A 25,084-nucleotide genomic window follows, 5' to 3' on the forward strand; every position below is an offset into this window, starting at 1 on the left:
GCTCCTCTGAAATCTGGAAGTCTTGATGAATAGTTCAGAGTAGTATGCTTAAATGAGGTAGAAGTTGCTATAGAAATCCAAAGAGCTCTACTTGGCATTGTACCTCATTCTCAGTAGCAAGAGAGGGCAGATGCAGCAAGTTCTTCTTTACTTTGGAAGGAATACCTTGAATTACTTCAGACCATGGGACTTATAGAAATTTTACCCATGGAAGTCTTCAGAATTTGTATGGGATTTATTTCTCACCCTCTGTCATCCATTTATCCCACCACAGCATCTAATTAGTTGCTGCTTCCTACTCAACAAACCTAATCAGCATGATGTCACCCTTGTAGTAGACCAGCATGACAATTGCTGTGAAATGGAGAGACAATTAAGGTTCTTATGGACTAGATAATGACCTAGAGCAAGAATTAATAGAAGATAAGATAGTGAAGATATCATGCTAACCCTGCCAGCTGAACAAAAATGTTTCTTATGGTCTTATTTCCTAGATCAGTAGCTGCAAACCAGGTGCCAGGGAACGTGTTGCTTTGCTTCAGCAACAAAACCACATCTAAAGACAGCAGCAGTAGTGGAAGTCACAACTTTAATAAGTAACAAAAATACACTGTTGCTCTTCAAGATTTATGTATCTTCTACATGGGCCATCTAGGTAGATTAAATAGGGATGTGGTAAGAGTCATCACCCTGTATCTTTCAAGTCTTCAATGGTTGCTTCACACTTTTTACCTTATCCTCCTCAAGAGATTAATTGGACCTGATACTGTATATAGGAGTAAAACTTCACTGTGCTATATAGTAGACTCTGGCCTTATGTAGCTGGTTTGAAAGAAGAGCTGTTAAGTGTAAAATAAACACAGATGTTGAGACTTTTGATCCTGTTTAAATCAAGAATGTTTGCCTTCACTTCTTGAAGCATGATTATAATTGTTGCTTTAAGTTTTTTTTTTTGTCTGTAATTCCAACACTTGTGCCATCTTGAGTTTGGTATCTATCGACTTCTCTAGTTCAATTTGAGATTTTCCTTGTTCTTCATATTCTAAGTAATTATAGATTGTCTGTTGGACATTTCATGTATTATATTGTAAGATACTGGGTCTTAAATCCCAAGGGAAATGCTCATTTTTTGTTTGCCAATGGGCAATCGACCAGTTTATGTTCAGGATACAGGTTCCTACCTATTTTCTGTGGGCCGTGGTACCAGTGTCATTTTAGTTTCTAAGTTTTGACATTGCTATTTGGATCAGTCCCACATGTGTCAATCACTGTGATGACAGACCTTGTACCTCTGTTCTTAAAGCCTTTGTTAGCTCTGTTTATGGTCAGATCCGTGAATGTAAATCTTACAGATGAACCCAGGGATTCATGCACAGCTTAATGGGATTTGATCTCCTTACTCACTGCAATCTTACCAAAACTTTACAGCTCTTCAGGTCCTCCCTTCCCAGTCCTCAGGCCAGAGAGCAGGGCCTTTAGTTTTCTACTCTACCATTCCTTTCCTGCAATTATATGTAGATCTGGGCCAAAGAGTGGGAAAACGTATCTTGAAAACGTATCTCCTATGGTCAGAGAAAAGAATTCCCTTCCCTCAGTGTTTAGTGTCTGCCCAGCTTCCACTACTATCCCTGTGATGCCACTGCTATGGTATTGTCTAGGGAGTAGGATAGAAGAGAAAGGAAAAAATAGAAATGTGAAAATCTGTCAAAACCATAAAGACCTTTCCTGCTTCCGATGCCAGAAAGGGAAGGATTTCTTGGGGTTTTTCCTGACCTTACCTAGTACACACTTCTAAGGTCTGGGCTGCCTTTGAGGCAGGCTAGATGATTCCAGAGGAAAAAACATGGTAAAGTCATTGCCAGTTCAGTGAAACTTGAAATTCTGGTCTCCTTTGCCAATCTGTCTGCCACAATTAACTTTCGGAGTCCTCCAATAGCTGCCCATAAAGTCTATCAAAGATTTGTAGTTATATTCAGTGGGAAAGACAGAGTGCAGTGTGCTTACTTCATCTTTAAACGTTCATAAGATTTATTTCCTTGTATTAATTCTCTCAAGTAGAACAAGGAAACATTGTTGGCTGGAGGCTTTTCCCCATTTAGAAGATTTCTCTCCAGTGTGAATTCTCATATATCTCTGAAGGCAGAAGGGATCATTGAAACCTTCCAGTATTCATTACATGCATAAGGTTTCCTCCTTTGTGCATCCTCACATTTTCCCCAGGGGATGTGAATTCTGAAAACTTCTCTACAGTCATCACCTTCATTCATAGACTTTGTCCCCAGTATATACTCACATGGATGCAATACGGCTAAGGTTCCTTTTGAAGACTTTTCTGCATTCACTGTATTCATAAGGCTTAACTCCTAAATGTTTTTGCCTAGGCATTGTAAGGTAAAAATTCCTACTGAAAGCTTTTTCACACTCACTGCTTTCATAGTCTCTCCCAAATGTGGATATTCTGGTGCACAGTAAGGTGAGGGTTCCTGCTCAAGGCTTTCCCACAGAAAGCTCAGCATTTCTGCCCAATATGTTTTCTCTTGCACACCACAAGGTAAGAGCTGGTTTGAAGAATTTTCAGTGTTGATTACATTCATAAATTTCTCTCCAGTGTGGGATCTCATGTATGTTTTAGGGATTACTGTAGACTAAATGTTCTACCCATCTCCTCCGAAATTACTTGAAGAGTTGTTCTCTATTGTGAGTGCTCCCATGTCTCTGAAGGCAACCATGGTTAATGAAGACTTTATTACAATCCTTACATTCATGGTTTGTCTCTCCTCTCGGATTTCTGTCCTATGAAATAAGATTAACACTTCTAAAGACTTCCACATAGATTAATTCATAGTCTTTATCACAACTAAGCATCTTTTTCATTTGCATCTCACTGATTCTGTTTTCCAAGAACATTTCTTGCTTTGGAGTTCTCTCTTTGGTTCTAAATTGAATTTCTCAGTCAGCATACATGCCTTGGAGAATCTCACCCCAGTGTCCTTTGGCTCTTCCTTTTGCTTCAACTGTGAGAGCACAGTGTGTTTTTATAGTTGTCACCACACTGAGGTTAGGTGCCTTGGCTTTGTAGCAACACATCTCTGTAAAGGTTTCTCTGGGCAGGATCCAGCAAAGCCTGTTTCTTTTGGATGATAAAGTCACTAATTTCTAGCTCGGCAAGAGCCCAGCAATAATCCATTTCTCAATGAAGGATCCTGAGCAGACAGAAGAGTGAAAAGCTTTCCCTTTCAGATGCTTGCTATCACTGCTTCTCTTCAACTGTGTACTAGAGATCCTAGCCAGTGCATTAAAAACTCTGCAAAGAAAGATATCCTGAAATGCTGAGACCAGGATTATGAGAATAAACACCAATGGGAGACCCTTAGGATACAGCATTCCAGGCAGAGGGAAGGACCAGAGCTGGTCCCAATAGGGAATCGGGGAAGCGGACTTGACCCAGTGGATGGGGTGTCTGTCTACCACATGGGAGGTCCGCGGTTCCGACCCCAGGGCCTCCTTTACCCGTGTGGAGCTGGCCCACATGCAGTGCAGATGCATGTGGGGAGTGCCCTGCCACGCAGGGGTGCCCCCCACAAAGGGGAGCCCAACGGGCAGAAAGTGCGTCCGGTAAGGAATGCCGCCCAGCGCGATAGAAGGTGCAGCCTGCCCAGGAATGGCGCTGCACACATGGGGAGCTGACGCAGCAGGATGACGCAATGAAGGAAGCACGATTCCTGTGCTGCTGAAAACAACAGAAGTGAACAAAAAGGAACATGCAGCGGATGGACACAGAGAATAGACAGCTGGGGTGGGGGAGAAGGGGAGAGAAATAAAAAAAAAAAAAAAAAAAAAGGGAATTGGAGCCCTGAGTCACCTGTACTATCCCATCCATGCTGGAGCCACCCCTTGTCTCAGGTTCCATCAGGCTTTGCAACCTAAGTAATAAACAAGCCAGAGAAGCCTGATGATCCTTTTTAGAGAGGTGAGATGAGAAAATAAAAGGCCAGAGTAATTTCAGGTAATGGTAAGTACTACCAAGAAAATAAAATAGACTTATATGATAGCGAATGAGAAGTTAGGGAGAAAGTGGATGACAACTTTAGATAAGTCCTGGAAGGTGTTATTTGAGCTAAAAACTTTTTAAAGACAAGGGAGAATCAGCTATGCAAAGATAAAGGGAGTAAGCATTTTAGGGAAAAGAAAAGCTGTAAATTGAGAATAAATTTGGTCAGATCAAAGGACAGAAAGGCCAATGTGATTGAAGCATTATAAATTGAAAGGAAAACTGGGAGTTGATGAAGCCAGAGAAGTTGGGAGGTGATGAGATCAGAGAATTAACTAGGTAGGGGCCAGATCATTTAGGGCCTTGGAGACTGACCAGGGCAGGGAATTTAGGTTTAAATTGCCTTCTGCTGCTAACTGATCCTGTATTAGTTTCTAGACTTCGCTGTGCTTTATTTTCCTGACTGCTCTATGAACTTGTGAGACTATTACAGAGCCTCAGATTTTGGTATAAGCCTTCCCTTAAGGGGACTTTAGGAATAATTTTGCCCAAATTTCTTTGTTTCAGAAATATACGAAAGCCCTTTGATAAATTATGCATTGCTATTTTGTATATTGACATGCCTTGCTTAGACCTGGACTTGTTATCAGTCCTGGAAAGTCTCTCTGTTTTTTCTGTATATATTTTTAAAGTAAAGTTTCATTGAAATAATATGCAAACAGAAAAGTTTACATTATAAATGTACAATATTTGTCGTGTCTTAAAGTAGATATATCATACTGAAGTTTTTTTTTTAAGTCAGGTTTATTGAAGTTTAATTTACAAACAGTAAATTACATCCTTTTTTTTATCTGACAGGTGGCATCTCCACAGAAAGCGACTGTGCTTTTGAGCCAGACTACGCAGTTCCACCACTTCCAGTGAGTGAAGGTATGCAGCACATTCGGATTATGGAGGGCATGTCTCGCTCTCTTCCATCCTCCCCCTTACTCACACATCAGTCTATCAGTGTTCGGCTCCAACCTGTGAAGAAGTTAACTGGTAAGGACTTTACCTAAATTTAGTATGTTTAACAGGAATCCTAATAATATGAAACTTTAGGTCGTAACAAATATGTTTATATGCATCTTTAGGTTTTTTCCTCTTTGGCCTTCCTAATGTCATAGACTCTTGGGAAGTGGAGCACCTACTGATATTTATTTTAGAGAATTGGAATAGTACTCAGTGTGACAAGTTGATGTATTTATTTTCTAAGTGATCTATCTGTTGTGGATAAATTTTTCTAGGCTTTTAGGAAATACCTAGTTTTACCAGAATACACTGTTCTGATTTCACTTATCAGACTGTTCATGTCAGATTAACAGATGGAGTCATTGTAATTTTAGCATAAGAGCTTGATAGTTCAACGGTACATTAGTCATATTTTTGCTTGAAATAGTGATTTATATATTTCATGTCTATTATAAGCTGATCTAGATATTTCTCTCTCCCTTTGTGTAGTTCTACAGTCTCTCAGGATATTTACTATAATTCATAAATTGTGAATTGCATTGACTTTACTCTGTTTCCTTTCTTGTAAAATAGGAACAATAATTTTATCTACTTCATAGGGCTATTAAGTAGATTGGATGAGTTAATACCCATGTAACATATAGGACAGTGTCTTACATAAAGTATGTAGTCAGTAAATGTTAGCTACAATTTTTACTATAGTTTTTAAAAGAGATTTGGGTATTTTTGTTTCTATCAGCAATGTCAAATATGTTCTGAGTCTTTGCAAGGTAGCCCTCAAGTAATTTACTTAATGATCTTAAGTAAGTCCCTCTACTTTCTGAGGGATATTCTTCAAATACTAATGTCAAATTGATCATTATGTACTCTCCAGGGGGAAGAAATTGGGGTCCTGATTTTAAAATTATTTGCTGTCAATGAGTTGAAATGACCATGTGGCAATCCAATTTACATGGTGTATAACAATATACAATATAACAATAACTGATCTTATCAGGCTGCAGTCTAGTTATTTGAGATGCCTGCTGTGGTCAAAATGTTATTTTTTTCATGGATAAAATGGAAACATCAATGTGTTTTATAAACATCCTGGGAAAATAATTGAAAAGCCAATTTGAAAATATAAAGGGCTGAATGAAAGTATTAGTCTACATAGTCTGATTTATTTCAGCATACTCATGATACTATAGTGTAAGAGTAAATATCTTGCAAATTTTGGGAAAACATTGGAATTTAAGATGTATTATAATAAAGTTATTAAATTAAAATATGTTATAGTCATGTGTGGTAGTGTCATCAGTGCTATCTGTTGGATATTTCTAAATTGATTTATACATTGATAAAATACCCCACATTTTTTTTAATGTTAAATGAGGAAATGTATATGAAGACTTTTGAGCCCTTTGGGAAACTAGTGCTAACTAAACTAGGTCTAGACCTTATTTAGAAACTAGAAACTATTTATAATGCAGATTTTCTGGTTTATGGGTTAAAGATTAGACTGCTGAAAATGCCAACGTTTACTCAATGGTAGGAACAGAAAAAGGAAATCCTGTTTTTATTTCTGGTCTTGAGTAGTCTTCCAAACCCAGAGTAAAGAATTAGGGGAATATTACTAAATTCAATTTGGATAATTTCAGTTATCATGAATCAGTATTTGTATTTTTAATACTTAAGTGGCAATATAAATTATCAAATAATCCCTTTATGATGTTTGCATTCATTAGATTTAGCATAATAAAATTTGTTCTTTTTAGAACTCATTAGAACTTAATCTAAGAATTTGTATATAAGAAAATAATTTTCTCTTCTAATTTTCTTTCATATTTGAATAGAAGTCACTCATACAGAGTGGAAAAACTAGTTATAGTATTGCAGTGCTTATGTATAGCAGATTATTTATATCAGCTTTCTTGTGTTGTGTGTATTCCATTGAAATATATAGACCTGTCTCTGCCTCTATTCAATCAACTAGTAGTTTGTGGTAGATTTTTTGGGATTTTTAATATATAAAATCATGTCATCTGCAAATAGTCAAAGTCTTACTCCTTCCTTTCCAATATGGATGCTTTTTGTTTATTTTCTTGCCTAATTGCTCTGGATAGAACCTCCAGTACTAAGTTGAAACACTGGTGATGGTGGGCATCCTTTGCTTGTTTCAGATCTTAGAGGGGGAGCTTTCAGTCTTTCACCATTGAGTATGATGTTAAACTGGGTTTTTCATATATGCCCTTTATCATATTGAGGAAGTTTCCTTCTATTCCTGTATTTTTAAGTGTTTTTATCAAGAAAGGAGGCTGGATTTTGCCAAATGCCTTTTCTTTGTCAATTAAGATGATGTGCCTTTTTACCCCTTCATTTTGTTAATATGGGGAATTACATTAACTGATTTTCTTATGTTCAACCATACTTACATACCTGGGATAACCCACTCGAGCATGGTGAATAATTATTTTAATGTCCTGTTGGATTAGATTTGCAAATATTTTGTTGAGGATTTTTGCATCTATATTCATAAGAGAAACTGGTCTAATTTTTTTTATCTGACTTTAGTATTAGGTTGATGTTGGCCTTAGGTAGTATTCCCTCCTGTTCACGTTTTTAGAAGAGTTTGAATGGGATTGGTATCAGTTCTTCTTGGAATGATCGAATGATTGGTAGAATACACCTGCAAAGCCATCTAGTCCTGGGCACTTTCCTCTGTTGGGGGTTTTTGGGTTTTTTCCTTAAAAATTTTTTTTTACCAGATCAGTTTTATTGATACATATTAATAAAGTATAATCCATCCAAAGTGTACAGTCAGTGGTATTTGGTTTAATCACATAGTTGTACATTCATAATTTCAGTCATTTTTAGAGCATTTTCATTATTCCCATAATATTGATAATACTAAAAAACAAAAACCAACCAGCCAACCAAACAAACAAAACTTGCCTTTCTGTTCTGCTGCCGCCATGGCACCCATGAAACAGCTTGTGGTGAAGGGAGGCAAAAAAAGAAGTAGGTTCTGAAATTCACTCTTGACTGCACCCACCCAGTAGAAGATGGATTCATGGATGCTGCCAATTTTGAGCAGTTTCTCCAAGAAAGAATCAAAGTTAATGAAAAAGCTGGTAATTTTGGTAGAGGGGTCGCAACCATTGAAAGGAGCCAAGAGCAAGATTACTGTAACCTCAGAGGTGCCCTTTTCCAAAAGGTATTTGAAATATCTCACCAAAAAATATTTGAAGAATAATCTATATGATTGGTTGCACATAGTTACTAACAGCAAAGAAAGCTATGAATTAACGTTACTTCCAGATGAACTAGGATGAAGAAGAGGAGGAAGATGAGGATTAAAATTCACTTATCCTGGAACATTTTGTATGAGTCGTTGAATAAAACTTGGAAACCCAAAACAAACAAACAGAACTCATCATCTCTCGATCTCTCTATGCTTCCTCTGCCATACATAGCTGTTGTTCTGTTTCCTTCTCATTTATTTGTATTTATGTTTTGTAAAAAAATTAGTAAAATATAAACTATGAATACCGCCCATATTTGTATTTTATGTGCGATTTCACTGTTATGCAGTCCCATGTTACATTTTTAAACTTCCTTCTAGTAATATACATGTCCTTAGACTTTCCCTTTCAAACTACTGCCATATCCATATAATAGCTCTGCTAGGCACAAACACCATGATGTGCTTTCCCCATTTCCATTCATTTCCAAAGAGTTACAAACAACCTTTTAACCAATTCTGCATAGATTAAGCATCAGATTTCCATTCTCTACCCTCATTCTGTTTTCTTTTTTTTAAAAAAGATTTATTTATTAATTTTTATTTATTTCTCTCCCCTTCCCTTCCCCCCCCCCAGTTGTCTGCTCTCTGTGTCCATTCGCTGTGTGTTCTTCTGTGACCGCTTCTATCCTTATCAGCGGCACCGGGAATCTGTGTTTCTTTCGTTGCGTTGTCTTGTTGTGTCAGCTCTCCATGTGTGCAGCGCCATTCTTGAGCAGGCTGCACTTTCTTTCGCGCTGAGTGGCTTTCCTTGAGTGTGGGGCTCCCCTATGCGGGGGACAGCCCTGCGTGGCAGGGCATTCCTTGCGCACATCAGCGCTGCACGTGGGCCAGCTCCACACGTGAACTGTGGACCTCCCATGTGGTAAGCGGACGCCCTAACCATTGGGCCAAATCTGCTTCCCTCATTCTATTTTCTGATAACCTGTATTCTAATTATTAATTCCATGAGTTTACATATTTAGTTCGTAATAGTGCACTCATACTTACAGTATTTGTACTTTTGTGTCTGGCTTGCTTCACTCAACATAATATCTTCCAGGTTTATCTATATTGTCATATGCTTCACTATTTCATTTCTTCTTACCACTGCATAATTTTCCATCATGTGTATTCACCACAATTTGTTTATTCATTTATCAGTTGATAGATCCCTGGGTTGTTTTCACTTTTGGCAATTGTGAATAACGCCACTATGAACATGAGTGTGCAGATGTCTATTCATGTTACTGCTCTCAGTTCTTCTGAGATACCTAGAAATGGTATTGATTTTCACGTGGAAAGTTTATATTCAAGGTCCTTAGGAATTGCCAAACAGCCCTTTGGGAGGTTCCTGATGATTGATTCAATCTCTTTACTTGTAATTGGTCTACTGAGATCTTTATTTCTTCTAGAGTCAGTGTAGGTTATTCGTATATTTCTAGGAATTTGTCCATTTTATCTAGGTTGTCTAATTTGTTATTTATGGTATCCTTATGATCCTTTTTATTTCCATGGTGTCAGCAGTAATGTCCCCCCCCCTTTCATTTCTGATTCTATTTATTTGTGTCTTCTCGCTCTTTTTCTTTGTTAGCCTAGATAAGGGTTTGTCAATTTTATCGATCTTTTCAAAAAACTAACTTTTGGTTTTGTTAATGCTCTCTATTGTTTTTTATCCCCAGTTTCATTTATTTCTGCTCAAATTCTTATTTCTTCCTTCTGTTTCCTTTGGGTTTAGTTTGCTATTCTTTTTCTCATTTCTCCAGGTATGCAGTTAGGTCTTTGATTTCTTCTTTCTTGAGGTAAGCATTTAGGGCTATAAATTTCCTCCTCTGTGCCACCTTTGCTGCATCCTATAAGTTTTGCTATGTTGTGTTCTTGTTTTCATTCATCTCAAAATATTTACTGATTTTTCTTGCATATTCTTCTTTGACCTATAGATTGTTTAAGAGTGTATTGTTTAACTTCCATGTATTTGTAAATTTTCCAGTTCTTTGCCTGTTACTTATCTCCAGCTTCATTCCTTTATGATGAGAGAGTTCTCTGTATAATTTCAATCTTTTAAATTTATTGAGATTTGTTTTGTGACCAAACATGTGGTCTGTCCTAGAAAGTGATCCCTTTGCACTTGAGAAAAATGTATATCCTGCTTTTTTGGGGTGCAGTGTTCTGCATATGTCTGTTAGGTCTAGTTCATTTATTATATTATTCCAGTTCTCTGTTTTTTTATTAATACTATTGTCTTGATGAGAATAGTGTATTGATGTCTCCAACTATAATCTTAGCGGTGTCTATCTATCCCTTCAGCTTTGCCAGTGTTTGTCTCATCTGTTTTGGGCCACTGTGGTTAGGTGAATTAATATTTAAGATTGTTATTTCTTCTTGGTAGATTTCCTCTTTTATTAATATATAGTGTCCTTTTTCATCTTTTTTAACAGGTTTTGACTTAAAGTCTATTTCATCAGATATTAGTATAGCTACCCCAGCTCTTTTTTGGTTATTATTTGCATGAAATATCTTTTTCCATACCTTCTCTGTTTGTGTCTTTTGGGTCTAAGCTGTGTCTTGTTAACAATATATAGTTGGGCCATGCTTTTTTAAAATCCATTCTACTGATCTGTTATGTTTTGATTTGTGAGTTTTATCCGTTATCATTCAGTGTTATACTGTAAATGCAGTATTTCAGCCATTTTGACCTTTGGTTTCCATATGTCATATCTTTTTTCCCCCTCCCTTTTCCTTTATTGCAACCTCCTTTTCTGTATAGTTGATATTTTTTTATGAATCTTACTGATCTTTTTTCATTTTTGTTTCTATTATATATATTTTTTTAAGATTTATTTTACTTATTTATCCCTGCCCCCTCATTGTTTGCGATTGCTATCTGTTCTCTATGTCCATTTGCTGTGTGCTGTGCTCTCTGTGTCTGCTCATCTTCTCTTTAGGAGGCACTGGGAAGCAAACCCGGGACCTCCCATGGAAGAGAGGGTCTCAGTCACCTGAGCTACCTCAGCTCCAGGTTTGTTTTGTCTCTCATTGTCTTTCCTCTTTGTTTCTCTTTGGTTGCATCATCTTGTTGCATCAGCTTGCTGTGCCTACCTGCCACGCTAGCTTGCCTTCTCTGGGACGTACTGGAAACCGATTCTGGAACCTCCCGTGTGGTAGGCAAAAGCCCAATCACTTAAGCCATATCCACTTCCTTGTTTATATATATACTATATATGTATTTTTTAATGTATTTTTAATTGAAGTGTATCATTCATACATGAGCATGCATAAACAATAAGTGTATAGTAAAGATTGTGAACTTAAAAAAATAAACATACATAACATTATACAGGAGTCTCATACATCACCTTTCTGCCAACACTTTGCATTGTTGTGAAACATTTGTTACAAACTATGCAAGAGCATCAACAAAATATTACTACTAACTGTAGTCCCTATCTTACATTTGATATATTTTCCCCCCAACCCACCCTATTTTTTGAAAACATATTTTTATTATAGGGGTTGTGAACTTGCAAAACAATCATACTTATGTGTAGAATTCCCATACAACACCCCTTCACCAACACACCACACTGTAGTGGAACATTTGTTACAGATTTTAAGATAATATCTTCAGACTTTACCATCAACCATTGTCCATAGCATACATTTGGCACACTTTTTTCATACATCTCCATTATCAACCCAGCACATCTTTGGCATTGATGCAAGAATATTATATTTAATAGTATTGCTGTTAACCACAGTCTGTGGGTCACACCAGTTGTAGTTTTCCCTTGCTTCTCCACATTCCCACCACCCTGACATAGTGATGTACATACACTCTAGCTCATAGAAGGATACACTTGCATTTGTACCCTCAACCACAATTCTCACCCACTTCTGGGTTCACTGTGTTATTTAGTCCCTAGATTATTCTTTATCTTTCTTTCAATTGACATTTACTTCCCCAGACTACCCTTTTCAGCCACAATCCCTTTTATTAACCAGCTGCTACTCACTATAATGTATTACCATCAACTCTTTCCATTTTCATAATTTTTCAGTCAAGTTCATTAAAAACTTCTAAGCATCATTAGTTCTTCTCAACCCTCCTCTTATCTCCTATTAGCCTATACTCTAGGTATTTAGTTCTTATTACCATGCAATATTTGTCCTTTTTGTCTCTGAATGACTTCTTTTAGTAAAATGTCTTTAAGATTCATCCATGTTCATATGTGTTCCAATTTTAATTCTTCTTACTAAAGCACGTGTATATACCACATTTTTTTCATCCAATCATTGGATGATGGACATTGGGTTGTTTCCATCTTTTGGCAATTGTGTATAACGCTGCTATGAACATCGGTGTGCACGTGTCTGTTTGTGTCATAGTTTTCAGTTCTTCTGGATATATTCCTGGTAGAAGAATTGCTGGATCATATGGCAGTTCTGTATTTAGCTTCTTGAGGACTACCAAACTGTGTTCCATAGAGGCTACACCATTTTGCAATCCCACCAACAGTGAAGGAGTGTTCCTATTTCTCCATCCTCTCTAGTGAAGCCTCTGCGGGGCTTCGTGGGGTTTGCGGGAGGTGGGGACGACGCGGCCCGGCGGAGAGACTACCACGGAGGCGAGGCTGATGGCGCAGGTCTAATTTTATTGGGGAAGTACAAGGCATATATACTGTATTGAGGGAGGCGGGGCTGAGAGCAGTGCTGGGGGATGGGGCGAAGGGTGATAGGCTAGGATTGATGACTTCGCCTTGTAAGGGCAAGGATTATAGTTGGGCGGTTCTAGGCAGATTGAAAGGTGGAGTTTGGGAGGGGAAAGGGGAAGTGAGAGCTGACCAGATGTCAAGCTAGGCGGGAGATAGTAGGAGGCGCCCGTTATAGATGTATCTTGCCTGGGTAGGCTGAGGGCGTGGTCGCCCGTTCCAGCCATCCTGAACTGCGGCTTCAGGCTGTGCACACGCCTGCTGCCGCGCCAGCTTAGCAATGGGGGCTCGCACTCCCATACTCTAGTACTTGCATTATTTTTAATAATGGCCATTCTATGCAGTGTTAGATGATATCTCATTGTTGTTTTGATTGGCATTTCCTTACTAGCTAGGATATGGAACATTTTTTCATGTGTTTTTTGGCCATTTGTATTTCCTTTTTAGGGAAATGTCTATTTAAATCTTTTGCCCATTTTTAGATTGGATTGCTTCCTCTTTTATTGTTGAGTCGTATGATCACTTCAGAGAATGGAAATCAAACCCTTATCAGATATGTGGTTTCCAAATATTTTCTGTTGTTTAAGCTTTTGGTGTAAGATTTAAGAATCTACCACCTACCACCAGGTCTTCAAAATGTTTCTCTACGTTTTCTTCTAGGAGCCTTATGGTACTTGCTTTAAATATATATATATATATTTTTTTTTTTTGGTATAGGTTTTGTTTATTTTTTCTTTATATTTAGATCTTTGATCTGTTTTGAGTTAACTTTTGTATAAGGTGTGAGATAAGAGTCTTCTTTCTCTTGGCTATGGATATCCAGTTCTCCCAGCACCATTTGTTGAATAGACTGTTCTGTCCCAGCTGGGTGGGTTTGACAGGTTTGTCAAAAATCACTTGAAAATAGATATGAGGATCTGTTTCTGAACCATCGATTTGGTTCCATTGGTCTATATGTCTATGTTTATGAAGTGAGAGTCCTCCAACTTCACTTTTCCTTTTTAAGATGTCTGGTTATTTGGGGCCTCTTATCCTTTGAGAGAAATTTGATAATTGTGTTTTCCATTTGTTTTTAATCCTGGTGGAATTTTTTATTGGATTTGCATTGAACCTCTATATCAATTTGGGTAGAAATGGCATCTTAATGATATTTAGTCTTCCAATCCATGAGCATGGAATGTTCTTCCAATTATTTAGGTCTTTTAAAATTTCTTTTAGCAATCCTTAACATCCTTGGTTAAGTTTATTCCTAAATATTGATTCATTTAGTTGCTATTGTAAATGGAATTTTTTTCCTGACTTCCTCCTCAGATTGTGCATTACAATTGTATAGAAATACCACTGATTTTTGCATATTGATCTTGTATCCTGACACTCTACTGAAATCGTTTATTAGCTCTAGCAGCTTTGTTATAGAGTTTTGGGGACTTTCTAGAGATAGGATCATATCATCTGCAAATAGTAAAAGTTTTACTTCTTCCTTTCTGATTTGGATGGCTTTTATTTCTTTTTCTTGCCTGATTACTCTAGCTAGAACCTCTAGCACTCTATTGAACAACACTGGTGACTGTGGGCATCCTTACCTTGTCCCTGATCTCAATGGGAAAAGCTTTCAGTCTTTTGCCATTGAGCACAATGTTAGCTGTGGGTTTTTCATATATATATATATATATATATATATATTTTTAAAGATTTATTTTTATTTATTTAATTCCCCTCCCCTCCTCCGGTTGTCTGTTTTCTGTGTCTTTTTGCTGTGTCTTGTTTCTTTGTCTGTTTCTTTGTCCGCTTCTGTTGTCGTCAGCGGCACGGGAAGTGTGGGCGGCGCCATTCCTCGGCAGGCTGCTCCCTCCTTCGCGCTGGGCGGCTCTCCTTATGGGTGCACTCCTTGTGCGTGGGGCTCCCCTACGCGGGAGACACCCCTGTGTAGCACGGCACTCCTTGCGCGCATCAGTGCTGCGCACGGGCCAGCTCCACACGGGTCAAGGAGGCCCGGGGCTTGAACTGCGGACCTCCCATGTGGTAGACGGACGCCCTAACCACTGGGCCAAAGTCCGTTTCCCGGGTTTTTCATATATGACCTTTATCATGTTGAAAAAGTTTTCCTCAATTCCTATCTTTTGTAGTATTTTTATCAAGAAAGGATGCTGTATTTTGTCAAATGCCTTTTCTGTATCTATTAATAAGATCATGTCATTTTTCTTCTTTGATTCATTAATGTGGTATATTATGCTTATTGATTTTCTTGTGTTGAACCACCCTTGCATGCCTGGTATAAATAAAACCCACTTGATCATGATGAATAATTCTTTTAATGTGTTAGATTCGATTAGCAAGTATTTTATTGAGGATTTTTGCATCTGTATTCATTAGAGAAAAGGGTCTGTAGATTTCTTTTTTCATAATATCTTTTTCTAGCTTTGGCTTTAGGGTAATATTGGCTTTAGAGAATGAGTTTGGTAGTATTCCTTCTTTTTCAATTTTTGGAAGAGCTTAAGTAAGATTGGTATTAAATCTTCTTTGAATGCTTGGTAGAACTCACCTGTGAAACCATCTGGGCCTGGGCTTTTCATTTTGGGGAGCTGTTTGATAACTGTTTTAATCTCTTTACTTGTGATTGGTTTGTTGAGGTTTTCTATTTCTTCTAGGGTCAGTGTAGGTTGTTTTTATGTTCCTAGGAATTTTTGCATTTCATCTACATTGTCTAGTTTTTTGGCATAAAGTTGTTCATAGTATCCTCTTATGATCTCTCTTATTTCTGTGAGGTCAGTAGTAATGTTTCTGTTTTCATTTTTTATTTTATTTCTTTTTTTCTTAGTCTAGCTAAGGGTTTGTCAATTTTGTTAATCATCTCAGAAAACCACCTTTGGTGATGTTAATTTCATTTATTTCTGCTCTGATTTTTGTTATTTCATTCCTTCTACTTGCTTTGAGATTAGTTTACTGTTCTTTTTCTAGTTCCTCCAGCTGTGTTGTTAGATTATTGATTTTAGCTCTTTCTTCTTTTTAATGTAAGCATTAAGGGCTTTTTTTTTTTTTTGGCATATTGATTTGTATCCTGACACTCTACTGAAATCATTTATTAGCTCTAGCAGCTTTGTTGTAGAGTTTTTGGAACTTTCTAGAGATAGAAAATTTTCCTCTCAACACTGCCTTCACTGCATCCCATAGTTTCTGATATGCTGTATTCTCATTGTCATTTGTCTCGAGATATTTATTGATTTCTCTTGAAATTTCTTCTTTGACCCACTGACTATTTAAGAGTGTTTTGTTTAATCTCCATATGTATGTGAATTTCCCCTTTTTCTGCTGCTTGTTGATTTCCTACTTTATTCCATTATGATCAGAGAAAGTGCTTTGTCTCATTTTGATATTGCTGAATTTATTGAGATCTGCTATGTGACTCAAAATACGGTCTATCCTAGAGAAAGATCTGTGAGTACTTGAAAAGAATGTATATCTTGCTGTTCGGGGTGCAGTGTTCTGTATATGTCTATTAGATTTAGTCCATGTATCGTATTATTCCAGCTGTTTTTTTAATTGATCCTCTGCCCAAATGTTCTATCGAATGCTGAGTGGTGTATAGAAGTCTCCAACTATTATTGTAGAAATGTTTATTTCTCTCTTCAGTTTTGCCAATGTTTGCCTCATATATCTTGGGGCATCCTGGTTAGGCGCATTTACATTTATGACTTACTTCTTCCTGGTGGAGCATCCCTTTTATTAATATGTAATGTCCTTCCTTATCTCTAATAACCGTTTTGCTTTTAAAGTATATATCATCCGATATAAGTATAGCTACTCCAGCTCTTTTTTTTTTTTTTGGTTACGGCATGTGTGGAGTATCTTTTTCCAGCCTTTCACTTTCAATCTATTGGTGTCTTTGGGTCTGAGGACAGCATATAGATGACTCATATTTTCTTATCCATTCTGTCAGTCTGTGTCTTTTGATTTGGGGTTTTAATCCATTAACATTCAATGGTACTACTGTAAAGGCAGTTCTTATTCCATCCATTTTGATCTTTGGGTTTTATCTGTCATTTTATTGTCACCACTCTTTTGACTTTTTATTTACTGTTACTGATAACAGTCATCATTTCTAGACTCTCGTCCAAGCCTCTCTCTCCTGTCTTTTCTTTTCCAGCTGTAACACTCCCTTTAGTATTTCCTGCAAAGCTGGTTTTTGTTATAAACCCTCTCAGTTTCTGTTTATCTGTGAATATTCTAATCTCACCCTAATTTTTGAAAGATAATCTTGTCAGATATTAAATTCTTGGCTGGCAGTTTTTCTCTTTTGCAGTATCTTAACTATATCATACCACTGCCTTTTTGCCTCATGGTTTCTGATAAGAAATTGGCACTTAATCTTATTGGGTATCCCTTATATGTTATACATTGCTTTTCTCTTGCTGCTCTCAGAATTCTCTCTTTGTCTTTGTCTTTTGGCATTTTGATTAGTATGTGTCTTGAATTTGGTCTATTCGGATTTATTTGGATGGAAGTGTTTTGCTTCTTGGACGTGAATATTTATGTCCTTCAATAGAGTTGGGAAATTTTCCACCATACTTTCCCTTTTTTCTCCTCTTCTCCTTCTGGGACACCCATGACATGTATGTTTGCACATCTCTCGCTATCATTTGGTTCCCTGAGACCTTGTTCAATTTTTTCCGTTCTTTTCTTCATTTGTTTCCTTGTATGTTCACTTTCAGAAGCCATGTCTTCAAGCTCACCAATCCTTTCTTCTGCTTCCTCAAATCTGCTGTTATATGCCCCCAGTGTATTTTTAATTTCATTTCTTGCACCTTTCATTCACTTAAGATCTGCTCTTTTTCTGTGTATGTTTTTGAATTCTTTTTTGTGCTCCCCCTGTGTCTTAATATCCTTAATCTCTTTAGTTATCTCATTGAATTTATTAAGGAGATTTGTTTGAACATCTATGATTAGTTGTCTCAACTCCTTTATGTCATCTGTAGGTTTATCTTGTTCCTTTAACTGAGCCATATCTTTCTATTTCTTGGTATGGATTGTAGTTTTGTGTTGGTGTTTTTGCATCAGGGTTGCTAGATGTATTTATACTGAGTGAAGTTTCTTCCTTTAGTTTCTTGTCTTTCTTGTCTTTTCTCCCTTGCTTGTTGTGTGGTAGGAATCGAGGGTATAGTTGGTGCTGTAAGCTATGGAGGCTGAAGCTGCCCATGTTGCCCCAGGAACTAATGAAGCTTCTTCGCCCTTTCTACTCTGTCAGGGGTAGAGACAGAGCTGCTGCCATTTTTAATGTTCCAAGTTGCAGGACAAAACTGTCAGTAGTTGCCCAGAGAGACTGATGAAGTTTCATACCCCTTCCTCCCCTACCTTGGACTGGGATGGAGCTGTAGTTGTGGGCAGCAATCTATGCCATGTCAGTCCAAAGTTGCCCAGGTAAGCTGATGTAGCATTAGACCCCTTCCCTGCCAGGGGTGGGAATGGACCCTCTGGAGTACCCAACAATGTAATCCACATGGGCCAAATATGTCTGCAGTTGCCCTGAGAGGCTAATGGAGTATGGTCCCTTCTGCCCTTTAGGGGGTGGGAACAGAACCACCAATGCCCAACAGGTCAGTCCCTGTAAGCCAGAAGTACCAGCCATTGCCCAGAGAGGCTGAGGAAGTACCAACCCCCTCCTATCCTATAGGGTGATGGGGTTGGTTCTGTGGGCACCCCCAACAGTTCAGTTCCTTTAGGCCAAGAATCCCTGCCATTGCCTGGAGAGGCTGAGGAAACACCAGACCACTATTAGGGCATGGGGTTGGATCCACAGGCACCCAACAGTTTAGTTCCTGTAGGCTGAAAGTACCTGCTGTTGTCTGAAGAGGCTGCGGATACACCAGACCCCACCTATCCTATTAGGGGTGATAGCATATCCATAGGCATCCAACAGAAAGTCCATGCAGGCCAGAAGTGTCTGCCGTTGCCTGGAACGGGGTGAGTGTTGATCCACAAGTACCCACCAGTCCAGGCTATGTGGGCCAAAAGCACCTGCGGTTATCCAGAGAGGCTGGGCAAGCACAGTCTGTCTCTTGTCTTATTGGGGATGGGGGTGGAGCCACAGATGCCCAGTGGTTGGGTTTGTGCAGGCCAAAAGCACCTGCAGTTGCCCTGAGAGTCGAGGGAACACCAGCCCCTCTTATTCTGTGGGGGGACAGAGGTGGAGTGTACTTGAAGGCATTCAACAAACCTGTTCTTGTAGGCTGAAAATGCCTGCCATTGCCCAGAGAGGCCAAGGATACCCAACACCTCTCCTATCCTATTGTGGTGCAGAAATGCAGCCCCAGGTGACTTGAGTATTCAGTCTGTGCTGGTGGAGAGCACCTGCAGTTGCCTGGAGAGCCTGGTGCAGGTCCTGCCAGTTTCCTGTCTGCTCAAGGTGGGGCTGGTGCCTAGGCTAGGGCTGCAATCCAGTCTCAGTGGAAAGAAGTCAATTCCTAACTTTACTGGATTTTTAGTCAGCCAGGCTTCCCCTCTTCCCGGGTTAGGAGTCAAAATGGTGGCTACCAGACTCTTTCCAACTCGGAAAGGCTCAAACCCTAACTGTTTCTAGAATTATACTTTAGCCAGTCTAGTCCACTTATCCGTAGCTGAATTCAGTGGAGAACCATCTCTTTCTCCACCATTTATGGTAAATGGAGCTTCTGACTCCTGCCATGGAATAGGTTCTGAGGCAGCTTGTGCCGCTGGAGTAGGATGGGCACTGGCCTCTGTGGTGCGGCTTGTTGTTTCCCAGAGAGGTGGTGCAGGTCCCCCCAGGTTCTTCCCTGCTGGAGGTGGTGCTGGGATTTAGGCTAGAGCTGCAATCCGATTTGGGTAGAAAGAAGCTAATTCCTACAAGCACTGTGATTTTCAATCAGCCCCACTCCCCCTTATATTGTGGGTGTATTCAAAATGGCGGTTACTGGAGAGAGAAAGTCATGGAAGCAAGAAGTTGAAATCACTGAAACCCAGAAGAGAAGGAGAGAGACCAGACATCTCCATGTGCCTTCCAGGTGACAAAGGAGCCAAGGATCACTGGAAGCCAGACATTCAGATGAAAGCACTGATTGATTTGGACAGTTTCTTGGTCTCAAAACTATATTGTCAACTTGCAAAACAATCATACAGATATGTACATTTCCCATACAACACCAAAGCTGTACTGTGTTGATAATGGAGGTATTTGTTGCACATTTATGCATCAATGTACATAAGAAGAAATGAAGTTTCCAACACCAGCTTCAGAAAAGCTCATGAAGCGGCTTGTGCCACCAGAGTAGGATGATCATCAGTCTCCATGGTATGGCCGGTATTTTTCTGGAACAGCTGGTGCAGGACTCCCCAGCTTCCTCCTGTCAGAACAATCACTCCATGATTTGTGTCCATCTTGTGAAATATAAGAAGTCCAAGCACCATAATAGGAGTAAAACCTTTTTACATGTAAAAGACATTCATTTTTAGGAGAACCCATTGTTGACAACCTCGCAGAATACACATCAACAGAGGATGAAGGACTGTAGTTTCCTGACAATGTAAGGAGATGACCTCTTGCTGTATAAAAGGGTAGATAATATCAGGAGAGGTGATGAAAACCCACACTGTGAAAAGCCTTCAACTGATTGAATGAGACTTCCCTCCTTGCTGGAGATAATCTCCTCAGTTGATTGTAGATGGAACCAGCCATATATGAAATCAACTTACTGATGAAGTCCAGAAAATATCATCATAGTAACAATCAATCCTGTGCTTGCTTGACCAAACAACTTGAGACCATAACCTGGCCAAGCTGACACGTTAACTTACCCATCACAGCCTACCCATTGTCAGCTTAGCAGTCACACATATCACTTTAAACTATACTTTATGTCAAAATAAAACAAGAGATGTCATATTTTATGCCTCAAAAAAAAAAAAAAAAGGTGGTTACTGGCCTCCTTCTGACCTGGACAAGCTCAAAGTTTAGCTAATTCCTAAGATTATACTTTAGGCCCCAAATTTACTAATCAGTAGCTGAAGTTGGTACCACATAGTGTCTTCCTCTCCCATTTTTTGGGAAATGGAGCTTCCAACTCCAGCCATGGAATAGCTCCTGAGGCGGCTTGCGCCATAGGCACTGACCTCCGTGGCATGGCAGGCTCTACTCACAAATCCTCTCTGCAGATGGGCAGTCTCCTCCTTCCATACTTTGAAGGATGTTGCAGGATACTCTCTGGTCTCCTGGGGCACCAAAACAGGTGCTTTGGATAGTCTGGGTGATTATTAACTGCTCTGTAGCATGAGATGACTCCAGGAGCTCCTTACTCTGCCACTATCTTGGCTCCCCCCTGGATTTTGATTTTTTGTTTTCTCATTTTCTTCATAACTTTGACTTCAATGATGTCTTAACAGTGTTTATACTATCCTTTTTAGTTTAATTATAATTTTCCTTGACAGAAAGATTAATGCTAAATAAAAGTTAGGTATTGTTCTGTATCTCTTGTATGGAGACAGAATATTAATTCAGTATGGCAAGCAAGGATGTTAGAGTCAGATATACTTGGGTTTAAACTCTGACTATACCACTTATGGTTATATGGCCTTGGTCTGCCTGTATTAAAATAATAATAATATGGTTGCTGCTGCTGCTGTTGTTTCTGCCTCACAGGTGTGTATGGATTGAACAAGATATTATGCATGCCAAGAACTAAGTACAAACTTTAGCTTATAGAAGGGGATTCATAAATGGACTCAAATAACAATATCATTACTATCATCATCTCCATGCAGTGGGTCTATCCTTTCCTTGTCCATCTTTTATTTTTAAGAAATTTTTAATGTCTTTATTGCAAATTCAAAAAAATTAAATAACAGAAAAAAGGCAGCTCAACAAGTTATGGAAACATTCCAGTTCTTTCAAGGAACTTCATCTGTTTCCACCTCCTAAGTCAGTTATTCCTCTTATATTCAGAAAGATACACTGATGAACACAGATTAGTTAAATGACATAGTCAAGGTCTCCTTTATAATGAGAAAAATGAAGAAGGGAAAAAAAATTGTATTCATGTATCACAAAATCATACTCCACAATCTTTTTACCTTTACCATTAATATAGTACCAATTTAGTTTTTGGTGTAAAAACATTACAATGTTGTTAACTTTAGTCCATAAATTACATTAGTTATATTTTCCCATGTATCACCACATTCTTAACACCCATAGTAAAAGAATATTCCTATATTTATATTATTAACCACAAACCTCTGTCCAAATCATTTATACATTCCCAATATTACCCTCCCACTATCCTCCAACTAACATTAGTCTTCCTATTCTACTAGTTTCAGCCACAATCATATCCATGAATCAACAGTTTGTTACATCCGTATACATATTACCATCTAGTCCAGTCATTACCACATATTTACATTTGATCTTATTAAACATTCTACATAAATCCAGCATCATCTCCCCCTTCTCATTCCATATTCTATCTCCCACCAACCTATACTTCATAGGCTAACTCCATGTCTACTCATTGTATTTAGTTTCATATGAGTGAAACCATACAATATGTCCTTTTGTGTCTGGCTTATTTCACTCAACATAGTATCCTCAAAGTACCTCTGTGTTGTCATGTGCTTCCTCAATTGGTTTCTTCTTATAGTTGTATAATATTCCGTCATATGAATATACCATATCTTGTGATAGACATTTAGGTTATTTCCATCTTTTAGCAATTGTGAATAATGCTCCTTTGAACATCAGTGTGCAAGTATCTGTTTGTATCCTTGCTTTCAATTCTTCTGAATATATTCCTAGTAGTGGGATTTATTTCTATATATACAGTTCTATATTTAGTTTCCTGAGGAACCACCAGAACATCTTCCACAGAGGCTGCATCATTTTACACTCCCACCACCAGTGAAGGAGTGTTCTCATTTCTCCACATCCTCTCTAGCACTTGTAGTTTTCTGTTTTTTGGGTTGTTTTTTTTTCATAATGGCTGTTCTGTAAGGTATGAGATTATATCTTATTGTTGTTTGATATGCATTTCCCTAATAGCTAGCAATGTTGAACATCTTTTCATATGTCTTTTGGCCATCTGTATTTCCTCTTCGGAAAAATGTCTATTCAATTATTTTGCCCATTTTTTAATTGAGTTGCTTGTCATTTTGTCATTAAGTGGTGTGATCTCTTTATATAACATGAGATCAATTCCTATCAGTATGTCATTTCTGGAGATTTTTTCCCATTGAATAGGCCACCTTTTTACCTTCTTGACAAAGTCTTTTGAAGAACAAAAGTGTTTAATTTTGAGGCATTCCCATTTTTCTTTTGTTATGCTTTGGGTGTAATGTCCAAGACCACCACCAACCACAAGATCTTGAGGCTGTTTACCTACATTTTCTTCTAGGGGTTTTATGATTCTAGTTTTACATTTATGTCCGTCATCCATTTTGAATTAATTTTGTATAAGGTGTGAGATAAGTGTCCTCTTCCTTCCTTCTTCCTTCCTCCCTCCCTCCTTCCCTCCCTCCCTTCTTTCCTTCCTTCTCTCCCTCCCTCCTTCCTTTCTTTCCTTTATTTCCTTTCTTTTGGATATGGATATCCAGTTTTCCCAGCACCATTTGTTGAATTGGTTATTCTGACCGAGCTGAGTGAGTTTGATAGCCTTGTCAAAAATCACTTGACCATAGATGTGAGGGTCTATTTCCAAACTCTCGATTTGATTCCATTGGTCAATCTATCTTTATGTCAGTACTATGCTGTTTTTACCATTTAGCTAGATAATATGCTTTCAAGTCTGGAATGAGAGTCCTCCAGCTTCATTCTTTTTTAAGATAATTTTGGCTATTCAAGGACCCTTATCCTTCCAGATAAATTTGATAATAGGCTTTTCCAATTCTCCGAAGAAGGGTTTGGAATTTTTATGAGGATTGTACTAAATCTGTAGATAAATTCGGATAGAATTGACATCATAATGATAGTCTTCCAACCTATGAACATGGAATACCCTTCCATTTATTTAGGTCATTGTTGGTTTCTTTCAATTTGTTTTTTAAAGATTTTTATCTATCTGTCTGTCTGTCTGTCTGTCTGTCTGTCTGTCTGTCTGTCTATCTATCTATTTCTCTTTGTTTACATTTGCTGTGTCTGTTGTCTTCCTTGTTTCTTTAGGAGGCACCAGAAACTGAACCTGGAACCTCCAGTGTAGGAGGGAAATGCCTAATCGCTTGAGCCACCTCTGTTCCCTGCTTTGTTGTGTTTCTCATAATGTTTTTCTTCTTGTGTCTCTTGTTGCATCATCTTGTTGCCTCAGCTTGCCATGCCTGCCAATTGCATCAGCTCACTGTCTTGCTTGTCTTCTTTAGGAAGCACCAGAAACCTCTGCTCCCTGCTTTGTTGTGTCCTTCATTATGTTTTTCTTCCTATGTCTCTTGTTGGGTCATCTTGTTGTATCAGCTTGCTGTGCATACCTGTCACGCCAGCTCACTGTCTTTAGGAGGCACCAAGAACAGAATCATGGACCTCCCATGTGGTAGGTGGGAGCTCAATTGTTTTAGCCACTTCTGTTTCCCAGCAATGTTTGAATACAGGTCCTTTGTGTCCTCGGTTAAATTTATTCCTAAATATTTGATTCTTTTAGTCACTGTTGTAAATGGAATTTTTTACCTGACCTCCTCCTCATATTGCTTATTAGTAGTATATGGAAATGCTAGTGATTTTTGCGTATTAACCTAGTATCCCACCACTTTCCTGAGTGGGATAAGTTCTAATAGTTTTGTCATGGACTTTTTGGAATTTTCTAAGTATAGAATCATATCGTCAGCAAATAACAAAAGTTTTACTTCTTCTTTTCCTATTTGGGTACCTTTTATTTCTTTTTCTTGCCTAACTACTCTGGTTAGAACTTCTAGCTCCTTATTGCTTAACAATGGGGGGAGTGGGCATTCTTGTCTTGTTCCTGTTCTCAGTGGGAAAGCTTTCAGTCTTTCTCCATTGAGTACAGTGTTAGCTGTGGGTTTTTCATATATGCACTTTATCATACTAATTCTTTCAATTCCTATCTTTTGGAATTTTTTTTTTCTTTTTTTTTTAAGATTTGTTTATTTATTTATTTACCACCA

General features: G+C 38.3%; 1 protein-coding gene across 13 annotated transcripts in view; it reads left to right on the forward strand.

Moving 5' to 3' along the window:
• TANC2 (tetratricopeptide repeat, ankyrin repeat and coiled-coil containing 2) overlaps positions 1 to 25,084 on the forward strand; it is a 593,508-nt gene that overhangs the window by 260,978 nt on the left and 307,446 nt on the right. For 9 of the 13 annotated variants that reach the window (XM_071210733.1, XM_071210734.1, XM_071210737.1 and 6 more), the window contains one exon: positions 4,850 to 5,032. In XM_071210733.1, coding sequence (XP_071066834.1) covers positions 4,924 to 5,032 — 109 coding nt within the window. In that variant the 5' untranslated portion in view covers positions 4,850 to 4,923. The remainder of the gene's footprint in view (positions 1 to 4,849; positions 5,033 to 25,084) is intronic. The other 4 variants (XM_058284493.1, XM_058284495.2, XM_058284497.2 and 1 more) reach the window with 1 other exon arrangement.

The sequence above is a fragment of the Dasypus novemcinctus genome, chromosome 21, assembly GCF_030445035.2.
Source record: "Dasypus novemcinctus isolate mDasNov1 chromosome 21, mDasNov1.1.hap2, whole genome shotgun sequence".
NCBI lineage: Eukaryota > Metazoa > Chordata > Mammalia > Cingulata > Dasypodidae > Dasypus > Dasypus novemcinctus.